The sequence below is a fragment of the Sapajus apella genome, unplaced genomic scaffold (genome assembly GCF_009761245.1).
Source record: "Sapajus apella isolate SASKATOON/1434 unplaced genomic scaffold, GSC_monkey_1.0 scaffold19, whole genome shotgun sequence".
NCBI classification, from domain to species: Eukaryota; Metazoa; Chordata; class Mammalia; order Primates; family Cebidae; genus Sapajus; species Sapajus apella.
This window is the reverse complement of record NW_022436959.1, coordinates 15,265,143-15,281,034: the sequence shown is the minus strand read 5'-3', so window position 1 is coordinate 15,281,034 and position 15,892 is coordinate 15,265,143. Positions and strand designations below refer to the sequence as shown.

Here is a 15,892-nt window from a genome sequence, read left to right as displayed (position 1 = left end):
AGGGGGAAGGAGTCCCTCCTCCTTATCTGGCTCCTCCCCACTGCAAAGGGTACAAATTTTCTAGGGCTCCACTGTGTTCTCCCAGTGCTCAGGCAGGTCAGAGATGCTCTGAGGACCCTCTCTCATTTGCCTCCTGCATCAATCATTATTATCTCATACAAGTCCGACTCTGCCCCTCACTAGTGTGTAATATTCCCTTTGATCATAAATTAAAGGGATTTGAGTAGACAACCCCTTTATCCCTTCCCAGGATAACATCATACAGACCTCTGGTAATACCACCCAGTGTCCTCTGGGATGGTCCCCTTGGCTGAGTGTTACAGGAACCAGTGGAGCACAGGCCAGCATTAGGGGCACCTGAGAAATGTGCTGACTCCGTCCACAGCAAGCTCTGCTAGCTGTCTCAGCCAGTCTAGGAATGGCTGTCTTGTAAAGGTTCTCTTTAGCAGACACTTCACAGGCTACCTTATCTCTAACTATTACAGCAAAGCTCCAAGGTTAGGAGTCGTCATTCTCCATATCAAGATGAGAGAAGTGAGCGTTGGAGTGGTCTGGAGAGCCTCAAGACCACAGGGCTGGTTGGATGGCAGAGCTGGTACTGGAGTCTAGATGTGTTTGGCAGCAGGTGACATTCCTAAAAATAGCCACCCTCATGCAGAATACAGCATTGGCCTCCCTTGGTGTCTCCAGTATCCATGTTCGGTGCCTTTGGCATTTCTGCTTGAAATCCAACTGGATTCATAGAGGGGCTTCCAGAGTGCAAGCAGGCAGGAACATAACCTTCTGGGACAATAATACTCACTGCTTAGATGAGGCCTTAATAGAGATCTTTGTAAGGAGACTTGAGGGTAATGTAGTATATCCCCTTCTTAGGCTCAGAATCAGAAACACGGGAGGGTTGGTTTTTTCCAAGAAAACAGTTGATGGTCATACAATTTGGTAGATTGTAAGATCATCTCAGAAAGGAAAGAGCTCTTTGAGAGTTCTCATGCGCCCAGCAGCTCAGACTGGAGAGAAAACTAGGAGGGCTATAGTGATCCTCAAAAGAACATATTCAAAATAAATGTTTCTATTACTTTTGTATCTATGCTAAGCTACCTGTTGTCCCTAAAATTGCAAGTTGTCAGTTTTGCCACTAAAAAGAAAAAAAAAATACCTTAAAAGATCTTATTTTGTCAAAGATCAACTTTTGGATGTTTGTTTCAGACATTTGACTTTTGCTCTTAGTGTTCAGCCAGTAACCTAGAATTTAACTGTTTAAGCCTCTTCACTCCCTATCCCCGTACCCACCTAGAGTAATTGGTAAGGAGAGGTTATTGGCTGTCCCAGTGTCTAGAGGTTTCTAGTTATCTGTTTGATCAGCAGGAAAAAGAGAAGCAGGAGTTTGAAGAATGAGAAGACCAACATAATGGAAACTTGTGCTGTTCGTAATTTACATTAAATTTTATTAACATGGGTATATGATATGTATGTACATGTTAGTTAGTTCTTACCCGAACCTCCATATGATCACTTGTTTTGATTAGATAGAGCCCTTTAAAGGTGTTGAGATGGTAGTTCATCGAAAGCCCACATTTCAGAGAAAAAGTAGCTAGCTGGCAACTATCTTTATCTCATATGCACACCAGAAGGTTTGTGAATTACCAGAAAGGTTTGTGAATTAACATAACAGGTATTAAAAACCATTTTTCAAGGACAAAATGACCATTTTTCCAAGACATGTAGATTGTCTAAAAATGTTGCACAAGCATTGCAATTCTTGGAAAAATAGACGTAAAAATCTAGCCAGTCCCAAAGCCTCAAGCATGGCTGCCGGGCTGTATTCCAGAGTGTGCCTGTGTTCCAGAATGGCTCACTGGGAGGTTTTTCTGTCCCCTTCAGTGGCTCCACAGTCACTGCCTGGAATATTTTTACATTTGTTTCAAGTAAACTTTTCAAGTAAGGCACTGTTGTAGTCCATGAGACAGAGAATGAAGATACAAATGAGTTTACAAAGCAGGTTTTACTATTGTTTCTGCCGTTTTCTTTTATGAGTGGCAAAATTAGGAATGAGAAATACTCTCTCCTTATAACCTGTTAGCACACATGTAAAGGAGGGAACTTAGAACCCTTACCTACTGTATTACTTTGCTAGAGTAGATGGCCAACTTCTTGTGTTTTCACATGATTTTTCCTCTGTGTTCTGGTTTCTAATATCTTCTTCTCATGAAGACATCAATCCTATTGGTTTAAGACCCTTCAAATGACCATATTTAGATTTAATTATCTCCTTAAAGACCCTATTTCCAAATAGAGTCACATCAGAAATTGGGGGTTAAGACCTCAACATATTAATTTGGGGCTACACAATTCAGCCCATCACATCTACCAGTGTTCATGATTTGCCAAGGGATTAATAGCCAACAATGTGAATGACTGAATTGCCATAGGCCTTTTTGCAGTAGAAATTTTAAAGAAGGATGCCTGCATTATTATTTTGTTCCTTGTTTGCCTTCATTCTCTGTATTTTTGTGGCTGTTATAATCTTTGTTGGAAATAATTACATGTCTCTGGGTGTGATGTTTCAATTACTGTATCAAGGACTTCTCCAAAGCCAGAGAGTGTGCAAGGTGCAGCCCTTATACCCCCTCTCACCCCCAGCACCAACTACCAAGCTATACCCTGTGGGTGTTTAGTATTGGAGGAGCAAATTTGTGAATCATAAAATGGAAAAGAAAAGAATGATGTCAGTGGTGGCATTTGTTTTTTTGTGTGACTTCTGAGAGTCCTAGGATTTAAGGAAAGTCATCTGTTAGGAATACCCAAAGCATCTTGACAGTGAGCGAGTGCTTTCTTTCAGCTCATCTTACTTCCCTTTTGAGTTCATATGCTCCTGGGTAGGAGTTTGAGTAGAAGAGGTTTCCATCAGAAACATTGAAGTGGGTGATCAGGCACATTTCTGGCTTTTAATTTTTATATTTTCTTAAACTAACCTAGATATGTCTCAGTAATTGGATTTGAATCATAGCAAACTAAAGCACTAAGCAACTCCATCTCAGAAGTGACTGGTGGGTGTTTGAAGTAGGTATGTGTATTGCCTGGAGATTTGGGGTTACAAAGATAATCTGTGTTGATTGGGAACATTTAATACATTCAAGGTTCAATTCCCTTTTCGCTTTTCTTTCCTTCCTTTTTCTGATGTATTGATAAAGGAAAATTTGAATCATGGTTCTCCAAGTTTTCAGTGCAGTTACATATAGGAAAATGTAATCTTCTAATTCAAGTAATATGCCTCACCTTCACAGGAATTATGCACCATACTATCTTTCAGAATGTTCATTTGGTAGCCAAGTGGCTAGGAACCTTGGAGAAGCTCCTTGAAAGACTCAGCCAAGGAAGCCACAGAGATTACAGGGTTTTCATGAGTGCCGAGCCTGCACCTTCACCAGATGAGCATATCATTCCTCAGGGACTCCTGGAAAATTCCATTAAGATCACTAATGAGCCCCCCACAGGGATGCTGGCCAATTTGCATGCGGCCCTCTACAACTTTGATCAGGTAAGAAAGCAAAGCAGCCTGGGCCGGCAGTGAAGTCAGAGTCTTCTCAAAGACTGTGGGGCCCAGCATCAACCCATGCATGTCATTTACAGGGAAGAAGCAACTTCTCAATGTTTGAGTGTGGAGGGCTAGGATTGGGTATGTTTTAGTCGCTTGAAATAATTGCCCTGTCATTTTCTGTTCCAATGACTAGTAAATATATTTCCGTTTCACCCTGACACTAAGAAAACTTCAGCTACTGTGTAGGGAGAACCAACTAGGTAACTTCTTGAGGAATATGCTTTTTGTTTTTTGAGACAGAGTCTCACTGTCCCTCAGGCTGGAGTGTGCTGATGTGATCTCAGCCCACTGCAGCATTCAAGGAATTCTCCTGCCTCAGCCTCCTGAGTAGCTGGGTTCACAGGCACACACCATCCATGCCCAGCTAATTTCTGTATTTTTAGTAGAGACGGGCTTTCACCATGTTGGCCAGGCTGGTCTTGAACTCCTGACCTCAGGTGATCCACCTGCCTTGGCCTCCCAAAGTGCCGGGATGACAGACGTGAGCCGTCGTGCCTGGTTGGAACTTGCTTCTTGACAATAAATGTGGCAGACTGATATCTCTGACCGCAGAAACAGGAGAAGCCATTGTTATTCTTGTTGATGATGGCAACAGTAATGACATGGTAAAAGTTTCAGTGTAATGTTTTAGCTTTGGTTTTGATATGATGAAATTTAAAGCCTTCTTTTCAGGTTATATCTCTGATACCTTATTTATATTTTCATGTTTGTACAAGGTAAGACAAATGTATACGTGTGTGTGTGTGAGATAGATAGATAGATAGATAGATAGATATGTTTATATATGTATATGTTTTTTGAGACAGAGTTTTGCTCTTGTCGCTCAGGCTGGAGTGCATTGGTGTGATTTTGGCTCACAGCAACCTTTACCTCCTGGGTTGAAGTGATTCTCTCGCCTCACCCTCCTAAATAGCTGGTATTACAGGTGCCCACCATCACGTCCGGCTAATTTTTGTCTTTTTAGTAGAGACAGGATTTCACCATGTTGGCCAGGCTGGTCTCGAACTCCTGACCTCAGGTGATCTGCCCGCCTCAGCCTCCCAAACTGCTGGGATTACAGGTGTGAGCCACCACACCTGGCCAAATACATATATAAGTTAATGATACCTATATTATCATTATTCTTTTTACCCAAATTATTCTATCTGTCAATATCATTATCAAGTCTTCCAGTTTCCTTTCTTGCTATTGCTCTGAGATCTCCTTCCTTCCTCTAATTTCTTGGAAATCATTGGTAAATCACACTCTTTTTAGGAGAGTAGAATGAACCCTAAAGAGAAAATACATATGATTTGGTGATAAATATTCAGCCCCCTCATAGAAAATATTATTCTTTATGAAGCATGTCAACATCCAACTTCTTTTCTAGTACTTTTTGGGTCAATACCTAAAACAACATTATGAAGAAATTATGATAATTGACTACCTAAGAATACAGTGTTGAAGAATGCAGTTAATTAGTTCATTAAAAAATGAGTAATTTGTGTCCTATATACACACAGGAGATTGTGTAAATAGTAGGACTCAAAAAATCTTTTTGAAACTATTAAATATTTGCAATATGCCTTAATCTGCTATGAGAGACATACATGTTTTTTAATTATCCCTTAATTTATAATTTCTATTTATGACATTTTCAAGCTATTTCCCAAAATAAGTACAAAGAGGAATTTGATTTCTTTAAATAGGACTTATCTACCCCCTAAAATAATTATATTTATTCCTGAAAGTGAACATTTCATGAACAAATATGCTTCAGCCCATTTATCCTTCAGTTTTGTTTGTTTGTTTGTTTGTTTGTTTGTTTGTTTTGTTCTTTTGGTATAAGAACAAAACACTTTGAAAATTGCATAAAACTATGGACACTCTCTCCAGGGAAACACACGTCTGAAAATATGTTGCATATTAGGACAGACATAGTGGCTCATGCCTATAATCCCAGCACTTGAGGAGGCTGAAATAGGAGGATCCACTTGAGCCCAAGAGTTCAAGGCTGCAGTGAGCTGTGCTGTGCTCTAGCCTGGGCAACAGAGCGAGACACTGTCTCAAAAAATAATAAATAATGAATTTTTAAAATACGTTGCATATATTGATAGAGATTCACACATTCTCCCAAAGTCTATGTATAAATTCCCTAGTTAAGAACACCTGTTCTAGTCTTTTCATGAACCTGTCAGTTCTTTTGACTGCTATCTGGAAAGCCATTTTTATTAATTGAAGGTTACATTTATTGAAAAGACTTTTAAGAACTTTAAGGAAGAATATTTCTTATTTTGTGGAGAAGGTCCTCTGAGATATTAAGACTGAACTTAATAAAAAGTAGCAAAAGCAAAGATAACAAAAGGGATTCACTAAATAAACTTCTCATCAAACCTATTTTAGCTAGAACCAAGCAACAAAATAAAAACTCTGCAGAAAAGCTAAAATGTTATCATCTTTTATTAATGCTGACCTGTCATAATGTTAGAAAACAAAATGCAGTTTTTAATCAGATTATATAATTCAAGGGTATTAGCCTGTGCTCCCTGGCTTTCTGTGAATAAGTTCCCATTACCCTTTTATCAGTTAGAATGTTGGGTCGGCTACTTTGGAAAGAAGTTCTTAGAAAATAACAGTGGCTTACACGGGTCAAAAAGTAGTTCTGCCACATGAGAGTTTTATAGATAGTCCATTCAGAACCCATGCGTTACTACAAATTGTCATCATTCTGGCTCTTGATAGTTCACCATTTCTAGAATAGGCTCGTCATGGTCCCAGGTGGCTGTGGGAGTTGCAGCCCCTATATCCATATTCCTGACAGGAGGATGAGAAAAGAAACACGGGATATGACAAAAGGAAAAGGATTGTGTTTGCTTTGCTGTGCAAGTGCTTCCGACAAGTTAACATACAGAACTTCTTTCATGTCATTGGTCAGACATTGCATTACCTAAATGCAAGAGAGGCTGGGAAAAGTAAATTTATCTTAAACAACCATATGCCCAGCTAGAAATCAGCAAGAAGACATTGTAAGGAAGGCAGTGAGCAGTCTCTATCGCAGATGTCCTTTCCCACATCTCCTTGTATCATCCTGGGTGTTCTGTGTGGCTACTATGGTCCAGTCTTGTTAAAGCCTGTGAATGGATAGAATGATGAATACTAGTTTTCTTGTTACTCATATGAGTTAGGTAAATCAGGACCAGTTGTTCCTGTTGCCTGGGTGTCCCTTGGAGTGGAGTAAAATACCCAAGAGGTTTAGTAAGTCAGCTGTACTGCTGGGATATTTTTCAAATCAAATTAAATATATTTTTTTTTTTCATTTTTGCCCTGTCACGCAGGCTCGGGTACACTTAGAGCTCACTGCAGCGTTGAACTCCTGGGCTCAAGTGATCCTCCTGCCTCGGCCTCCTGAGTCACTGGGACTGCAGGCATATGCCACTATGCCTGGCTAATTTTTAAATCCATATTTTTAATCCTTCCCCTCAAATTAGAATTTACCTCCAAACTTTGGCATGTGAATTCAAAATAAACAGTTTGTTTAACACTGGTACTTTAATCTCCTGAGCAATAAAGAATATTTATGTAGATTTAATCATTAAGTGGCCAAGACATAAAGAATCATTTCTTGCAGGGTGCCATCTACCTATACCTTTCAGCTAAAGAGCCTCTTGAAGAAGATACTGTAAAGGAGTTCTCTTTTGGCTCCCCTCACACACAGATAACTATATTTTTTAGAGTAAGAATATGGATTTCTGTTTCTGTAAAATTTGCAGGCAGAAACAAGTAATTGATCATTGTGCATATAAAACTGGTGATTGTAGGCAAATAGCACTATTATGTGTATGCAGATGCCTGTTCTCTGTTCACAGTGCAGTCTGTATTTTTTAAATATTAATTTGCCTATCACTTGTTTGCAAAAATACAGTTGGCCTGAAATGTGGAATGGTAGGTAGACTTATACCTTTTCTTCAGAAAACCTGATTCATATTTTCTTCCTACATCATTTATATTATCAGAACACAATGAAATGGATTGACTTGTGTTTGTTTTAGCACTGAGAATAAAGCCAAGTCAGTTATTTAAAATACAGATTGAATCAATGTACTTAGCTATTGTAGTACCTTGGATTTTATGTGGACTATCTGTAATTCAGAAAGGTATTGATTTGTTAGATCATAATTCTAAAGTGAAATTTTGATACTTATATTGGATCTCCTAGAAATTTCTTACATTTATAAGTAATTTTTCAAATATCCTTCAAGGTTAATTCCAGTTATACAGCTTATCTTTTCTGCCTTCACAAGCTTGCCTTTTATTTGTGGAAAAGTTATTTTGTAATGATCGTATATTTCCAAGCCCCGTAAATGACCTAAAAATGGCCTACCATTTAGAGTGACTTTGTGATTTAATTGAGTCTACACTATATGCTTGCTGCCCAATTCTAGAACCATATTTGGCAGGAGCCCAGGATTCTGCTAAAAACACTGTCAAAAGAAACTAAAGAGCTCTCTGGTCCCAGCCCACAGAGAACAAATCCGGGTTTGGTTTAGTACCAGAAGTCCCCTGGAAGACTAGGTCTGAACTCCTACTCCCACTGGTTCTACATATACTTCATATATGGCCCAAGTTGTCAGATCAATTTCAAATGGGAATTGGCTGTAGTTTGCCCACTTTAAAGGACTAGGCGGGGAGGTGCAGATTTTGGCCTCTTCCTCCCCTGCTGCTCAATGCCAGCTGAAAGAGTAGTCTTCAACTTCCTATCCTTGCCTCACAGAACTGCCAAATCCGAACATGGGTGAAGTATGACTTTTGAGCCGTATATTGGACAGCTGTTTTTCTCCTTTTATGGCAGCTGGGCCATAACCGTATCAATGTAGCATACCAGGATTCCACTTTCCCTTTGCATTCTCAAAAAAATCTCACGGGTCTAGACACATGTTTCCCAATCTTCGATTTGTCACCCAGTCATCCCAACAATGAATTTTACTCTTAGTTCATTGGAAGGAAATCACGTGTCATGGTGATTGTATTAGTGAAGGTGGAGGCTAAGCTGCTGTAAGAAAGAGAATCAAAACGAGATTCAAACGAGATAGGAGTTTGTTTCTCTCGCTGTCATGTATTAGGCAGCTTTGTTCCATGATTTCATTCATACCCGCAAGCTGATGGGTACCTCTGCTACACCTAACTCAAGGTTTCCAGACATGTTCAGTCATCGTCATTTCTAGCCATAGAAAAGGTAAGAGTTCTCCATGCCCCGTGGCTCATGCCTATAATCCCAGCACCTTGGGAGGCTCAGGTGGGTGGATCACCTCAGGTCAGGAGTTTGAGACCAGCCTGGCCAATGTGGTGAAACCCCTTCTCTACTAAAAATACAAAAATTAGCCGGGTATGATAGCAGGCATCTATAATCCCAGCTACCCAGGAGGCTGAGGCAGGAGAATTGCTTGAACCCAGGAGGCAAAGGTTGCAGTGAGCTGAGATGGTGCCACTGCACTCCAGCCTGGGCAACAGAGCTAGACTCCTCAAAAAAAAAAAAAAAAAAAAGAAAGAAAAAGGGAAGAGTGACAGCCAAGAAGAGCAATTTCCTTTTCAGCAAATGACATGGAAGTCATACACAATACTTTAGCTGAAATTCTGTTGGCAAAATCTTGGTCATATGACACAACTGACTTCAGGGGAGGCAAGAAACAGTCATGGGTGTCCATGTGACCAGATGATCTCTACTGCAGTGGAACCCGCAAAGAATGGATAGCTGTGGTGAACTAGCATTCACCCAACTATGGTAGCATGCCACCACAGTGATGAAATGAAGATGATGGCTTTATATCATCCCTACAAAGAAAATTTTGCCGGGGAAAATTATGTCAAGAAGTATCAACATAGTTAAAATGAACTGTCTCACTTCATAGTGAACTTAGAAGCATTCAGAAGAATGACCGAAGCAAAATAAAAGTATTCCTCTTAAGCCAGCAGGCTGGCAAATGCCAGATTGTCTCCTATTATGTTCTCATAGGAGAGGTAGCCATGCTGAAAACTGCATGTAACCTCTCTCAAAGTTCTTAACCAGATTATTGAAAACTCAGACCCTTGCCCTTGGAAACCATAAAGATGGATAATCAAACATTCTTCTCTTTTCTCTCAGGATACACTTGAAATATGCTCCAAGGAGCAGGAGTTTAAAAGCATCCTCTTTTCTCTCTGCTACTTCCACGCCTGTGTTGCTGGGAGACTGAGGTTTGGCCCCCAGGGCTGGAGCCGAAGCTATCCTTTCAGTCCTGGAGACCTCACCATTTGTGCCAGTGTCCTCTACAACTACTTAGAGGCAAACACTACAGTAAGTGCTAGTGGTCAGATAACCTCTTCCAAGGAGTTTACAAAACTGTCAGTCTTTGGGCACTATCAAAATTGACCATAATTTCTCTTTTGAAGCTATTTATGAAATAGCTGACACTATGTATGCATCTTCTGCCAAGTTTAGAGGTTTTCCAGCAGTAGATGTTCGAACTTCACAAGATAGGTCAAACCAGTTTTACATCAGCAGCGTAGTGGAAAAAAAAAAATGTCCTTCATTATGTTAACAAAAACAGTGGTTTACATGTGCATATATGCCAGATTCATTAGGCAGGTAATGAAGCATTTGCACAAATGTAATTACATACAGCAATTCTGACAGTTCGTAACACTGCATTAATAATCACTACAATTAGTTCTGATGATGGAAGCAATTTACAGCACGTCACATGTATAAATAATGGTGCATTTCCTGCATATGTCATTATTATGTATTAAGGATGCCACCTTGTTGTGACTTTCTCAGTAATGTTCCCCTTGATTTGAAGCTAAAGGTAGATGAATGATTTTATTTCATAGCTAAATTGTGTTTTACAGATGGGAATGGGAATGCCTCATCAGGAACATTTGTGTAAATTCTCATAAACCCTATGACTGGATTTCAAAAAGCAAGAACCATTCATTCCTAAGAATTTTTTTACCTTAATCCTCTCAAGGGAAACTTTTTTCATTAAGTTAAATCCGTTAAAACTAGGATAGATGTGTCAAAACCAGTCGAGTCTTGTACTCTAGGCCATGTTTTCCATAAAGGGCTTTTAAAATCACCCGGCTGTTTTTACATGGAAACTATTGTTTTCTGTTCGTTCAGTCACAATTGTTACAGTTTTGGTTGTCAGTTTTCTCAAGTTTCAGTGCTGATTTGATTGCCATTAGAATATATACCCTTAGTACATAACAGGTGTGTTTTCCCAAGGAACAAATTTTAAATAAGTTGTATCCAAAATAAATGGTTTTAATATGGTATTTGATGTTCAATGTTGCACATCTCTCATTTTTTAATTTATAGAATTAAGTAATTCTGTATACTTTGAGCATATTTTGCCCATTCTAATAAATGGTAATATTTTTGTGTTGATTCCCAGCACATTTTGTCTAAACTATTGCACATAAGATTATTATAGTTCTAGGCAGAAAAAGGAATGGACCATTTAAGACTTTTATTCAAGTTGTTCGTAACTGTCCTGCAAGGCTAAGACCAGGAATAGAATTGTATTTCAGCTGAATCCTGTACGTAATTGAAGTGGAAATGAAGGAGAGGAAGAGGGAAGTGGACACGTGTTTCTCTCCAGCTCTTACATCCTTAGTCTTGGAAACACCATTTGACCAACTGAGTCACGCTATCTCCTGCCATTTCTCTTCCTGGGGCTCCAGGATCAGAACAGCCTCAAGTCTTTAACACATTCTCATGTTTCTCAGATGTCTTGACCTCAGTCATTTTCTGCACATCACAAAGCGAGTTATCAGGATTGGGGAATTAAATTTCTCTGTGCACATAGTTTGGTTCTACAAAATGCCCTTTTCAATAAAGTATATGTAAAAAACAAAGACCAGGATTGAGAGAAAGAGAATCAATTTTTTTATTTTTCCTTTTTTTTTTTTTTTTTTTTTTGAGACAGAGTCTTGCCCTGTCACCCAGGCTGGAGTGCAGTGGCACGATCTCGGCTCACTGCAACCTCTGTCTGCCTCCCGGTTTTGAGCAATTCTCCTGCCTCAGCCTCCTGAATAGCTGAGATTACAGGCAGCTGCCACCGTGCCTGGCTAATTTTTGTATTTTTAGTAGACATGGGGTTTAACCATGTTGGCCACGATGGTCTTGATCTCCTGACCTTGTGATCCACCCACCTTGGCCTCCCAAAGTGCTGGGATTACAGGTGTGAGCCACCGCACCCAGCTGAGAATCAGTTATTGAAAATAATAGATCTGAGGCCAGGCATAATGGCTCATGCCTGTAGTCCTAGCACTTTGGGAGGCCAAGGTTGGGGGATTGCTTGAGTCCAGAAGTTCGAGACCAGCCTGGGCAACCTGGGGAAACCCAATATAAAAAATAAAAAAGATTGGCGGGCCTGGTGATACATGCCTGTAGTCCCAGCTATTTAGGAGGCTGAGGTGAGAGGATCGCTTGAACCCTGGAGGTGAAGGTTGCAGTAAGCTGAGATCATACCACTGCACTATAGCATGAACAACAAAGCAAAACTGTCTTAAAAACAGAAGAGGAAAGAACAAATTTTTAGCTGAATAATTATTGAAAAGACAGATAATTAGGCCAGGTGCAGTGGCTCACGCCTATAATCCCAGCACTTTGGGAAGCCAAGGTGGGCGGATCACAAGGTCAGCAGTTCAAGACCAGACTGGCCAACTGGTGAAACCCTGTCTCTAGTAAAAAATACAAAAAAATTTCTGGGCATGGTGGCTCATGCCTGTAATCCCAGGTACTTGGGAGGCTGAGGTAGAAGAATCGCTTGAACCGGGACCAGGGAGGTGGTGGTTGCAGTGAGCCAAGATTGCGCCACTGCATTCCAGCCTGAGCTACAGAGTGAGATTCCATCTCAAAAAAAGCAAACAAACAAACAAAAAAAAATAATTATTGAAATAATTATTAAAAAGAACAGATCCTTAGTTAAATAAAAATTAAAAAGAGATACATATTGAATACTAAAATGTGTAGCAAATATCAATTAAAAGTAAGCAGGAAAGGAAATAAAAGTAAGAAGCTGGCCAGGCGTGGTGGCTCACACCTGTAATTCCGGCACTTTGGGAGGCCAAGATGGGTGGATCATGAGGTCAGGAGTTCAAGACCAGCCTGGCCAACATGGTGAAACCGCGTCTCTACTAAAAATGCAAAAATTAACTGGACATGATAGTGCCTGCCTGTAATCATAGCTATTTAGGAGGCTGAGGCTGGAGAATTACTTGAACCCAGGAGGCAGAGGTTGCAGTGAGCCGTGATTGTGCCACTGTACTCTAGCCTGGGTGACAGAGTGAGACTGGGTCTCAGAAAAAAAAAAAAAAAAAAAAGAAACCTTTGTTTCCCATCTGTTTCAGCTGTTTTGAAGGTAGTCTATGCAGAGAGCATATGCAGCCTAGGCACCCCTCTCTTATCTTTCATTCGCCTCAACCCAGCTTAAAAGAAAGACGTATTTGAGGTTCATTTATTCAAATTCAAATAAACTTGTAGCAAGTACTGGCATACTTGAAGCAATTTTACTTGTTCTGTTCTGTCACATCACGCAACAAGCGAAGGCTATAATTACGTTTTTACTTGAACTGTTGGGAGGCAGTTTACCGCCCCCGAAGGTATAAAGGTTCCTGTCTAGAAAGGCTTCATCACACACTGGCATGTTTTGCAAACCCAGAAGAAGCTAAAGGGTAGCAAAAGAGGCTTCAAACCCTGCTAAGCCAAATAGAGAGGAGATACAGTGCTTTATTGAATAAAACGTGGTACAGTCATTAGTTACAACCCTTAGAACAGTCACACCATAAACCAAGCCCTGAAATCCATCTGTGGCAAGGGGCTTTGTTTGCCTGGACTCTAAATACACCCCAATTTCAAATTGTGTGGATGTTATTTTCTTTTCCTGAATCAGATAATGTAAGCTGATATAAATCAGATAATAAAAACATGTCATGCTTCAAAGGCCTTGTGAACCAACATCCCCTCACAATTTTTAGATGAGATTTTGAATGTATAAACTTTCCCTGGAAACATGTTCTACGAATGATTCATTTTCCTATAAAATCTGCCTAAGGCTGGGCATGGTGCCCAAGTTTGTAATATCAATACTTTGGGAGGCCAGGAATTCAAAACCAACCTGGACTATGGAGTGACACCCCTGTCTCTACAAAATTTTTTAAAAATCAGCCAGGTGTGGTGTCATGTGCCTGTAGTCGTAGTTACTTGGGAGGCTGAGGTGAGAGGATTGCTGGAGCCGGAGAGGCCAAGGTTGCAGTGGTCTGTGATCGTGCCACTGCACTCCAGCTTAGGCAACAGAGCCTAAGCTTCTAAAAAGTCTTCGTAAGTATCTCAATGTTAGTGAATTTTCACTGACTATATTACAAGACACTGAAAATAATTCTCCCAAGAAATTAGGAACTTAGACAATTTCTGAACCACGTTTAAATGCTCCTATTGACAGAGGTTTGGAGGGCATTGTGTTAGAGGGGCACGTGCCACTGGTTGGCTACTCTGAGGCAGCCTCTGCACTCAGCAGTGAATATTTGTGTGATTTTCCCCCCCAGGTCCCATGGGAGGATCTCCGTTACCTCTTTGGTGAGATCATGTACGGAGGCCACATCACAGATGACTGGGATCGCAAACTGTGTCGGGTGTATTTAGAAGAATTCATGAATCCATCTCTGGTAAGACATTTGTAAATTAATTAATTTTAAATTAATTTCACTGTGGAAAAAATTCTGGTAAGAATCTTATAAATGAATTGCAGTATGGATAATTATTTAATGTATTGAGGACTCTTGGCCTTTTGGAAATTTCTTGGGAAGGCAGAATCTAAGTTCCCATCTCATCCTATGGAATGAGAATCTGCATTTTCACAAGTCTTCCAGGTGATTTCTGTGAGGGCTAGAGAGTGCGCCAGCGTGAGGCACCCTCACATGCACTGACTCGGCTCTTTATAAAAACCCTATGACACATGCAGAGCTGACACTGTTACTCCATTTTATCGACTGAGAAGCTAAAACATGGAGATTTGCCCCAGGCCACTAGGTTGGTATGGGCAAGAGTTGTGTGCATCTTTTGATAGAAGTCTTTTGATTTCTATCCCAAAGTTCATTTCACTAAAGTTCCTTTTTTGCCTGTCATAGAAGTCCTAGAAAATAGTCTACAATTTGACCAGTTACAGTTACCCTATTAAATATGTGCTTAAGAAAACTGTGGTGAATAAGTATGTGAGGTGATAGATTTGTTAATTAGCTTGATTTAACCATTCTATGACGTACACATGTATCAAAATGTCACACTGTGCCCCATAAATATATATAATTATTGTCTGTCAATTTAAAATAAAATTAAAATTAAATCTAAAAGAAAGATTGTGTCAACCAAGGGCAAGGTAAGAAACGTATTTGGCTCTTGTTCCAAACAAACTGTAAAAAAAAAAAAATGACATTTATGACACAGTGGGAAATTTACATTAACATATCATGGTAATATAGAATTTCTAGTAATGTTTTACATGTGGTAATAAAGTAATATAGTTGTATTTTTAAAAAAGAGAAAAGATGCAACAATATGGGTGAACCTGGATGACCTTATGTTAAATGAAATAAGTCAGGTGCAGAAGGACAAATACATGTTCTCACTCACATGCAGACTCTTAAAAAGCTGATTTCCTATAAGTGGTGAATAGAACAGTGGTTACCAGAGACTGGGGAGGGGAAGATGGGGAATGAATGATCAGCAGGTCCCGAGTTACCATCTTTAAAAAGGAAGAATAAATCTGGTGTCCTACTGCACAGTATGCTAACTGTAGTCAACAATACAATACGGTGTATCTAAGAATAGCTAGAAGAAAGGATTTTGTATGTTCCACCCCAAAGAAATGATAAATATTTGAGGTGATGGACCTGCTTATTAACTGATTTGATCATGATGCAATGTTTACATGTATCAAAACATTACATTGTACCCCATCATTTGTATAATTATTATGTGTTAATTAAAAAGAAAAGCGTGGTGATTTGAGAACCTCATTCTTCCTTCTCTCTGGAGGAAGAGGTAGGTTACCTCTGTAGGTGCAATTTTAAAAGACCAGACATCCTTTTCTGACTTCTCATCTTAGTAACCCTGTGTCTATGTAGAAATGATTCCTGATCTGTATCTATATATAAAATTTGTCAATTTAAAATAAAATGAATTCTAAAAAAAAGATTATATCAACCAAGTACAAGGTAAGAAACTTATTTGGCTCTTGTTCCAAACAAACTGTAAAAAAAAAAAAAAAAAAAAAAAAA

The 15,892-nt window shown here is 39.6% G+C and overlaps 1 protein-coding gene across 1 annotated transcript in view; it reads left to right on the top strand.

The window, feature by feature from the left end:
* Positions 1-15,892, top strand: part of DNAH11 (dynein axonemal heavy chain 11) — a 406,504-nt gene that overhangs the window by 374,825 nt on the left and 15,787 nt on the right. The window contains exons 74-76 of the mRNA XM_032287021.1: positions 3,311-3,538; positions 9,717-9,908; positions 14,162-14,281. Of these exons, the coding sequence (XP_032142912.1) occupies positions 3,311-3,538; positions 9,717-9,908; positions 14,162-14,281 (540 nt within the window). The remainder of the gene's footprint in view (positions 1-3,310; positions 3,539-9,716; positions 9,909-14,161; positions 14,282-15,892) is intronic.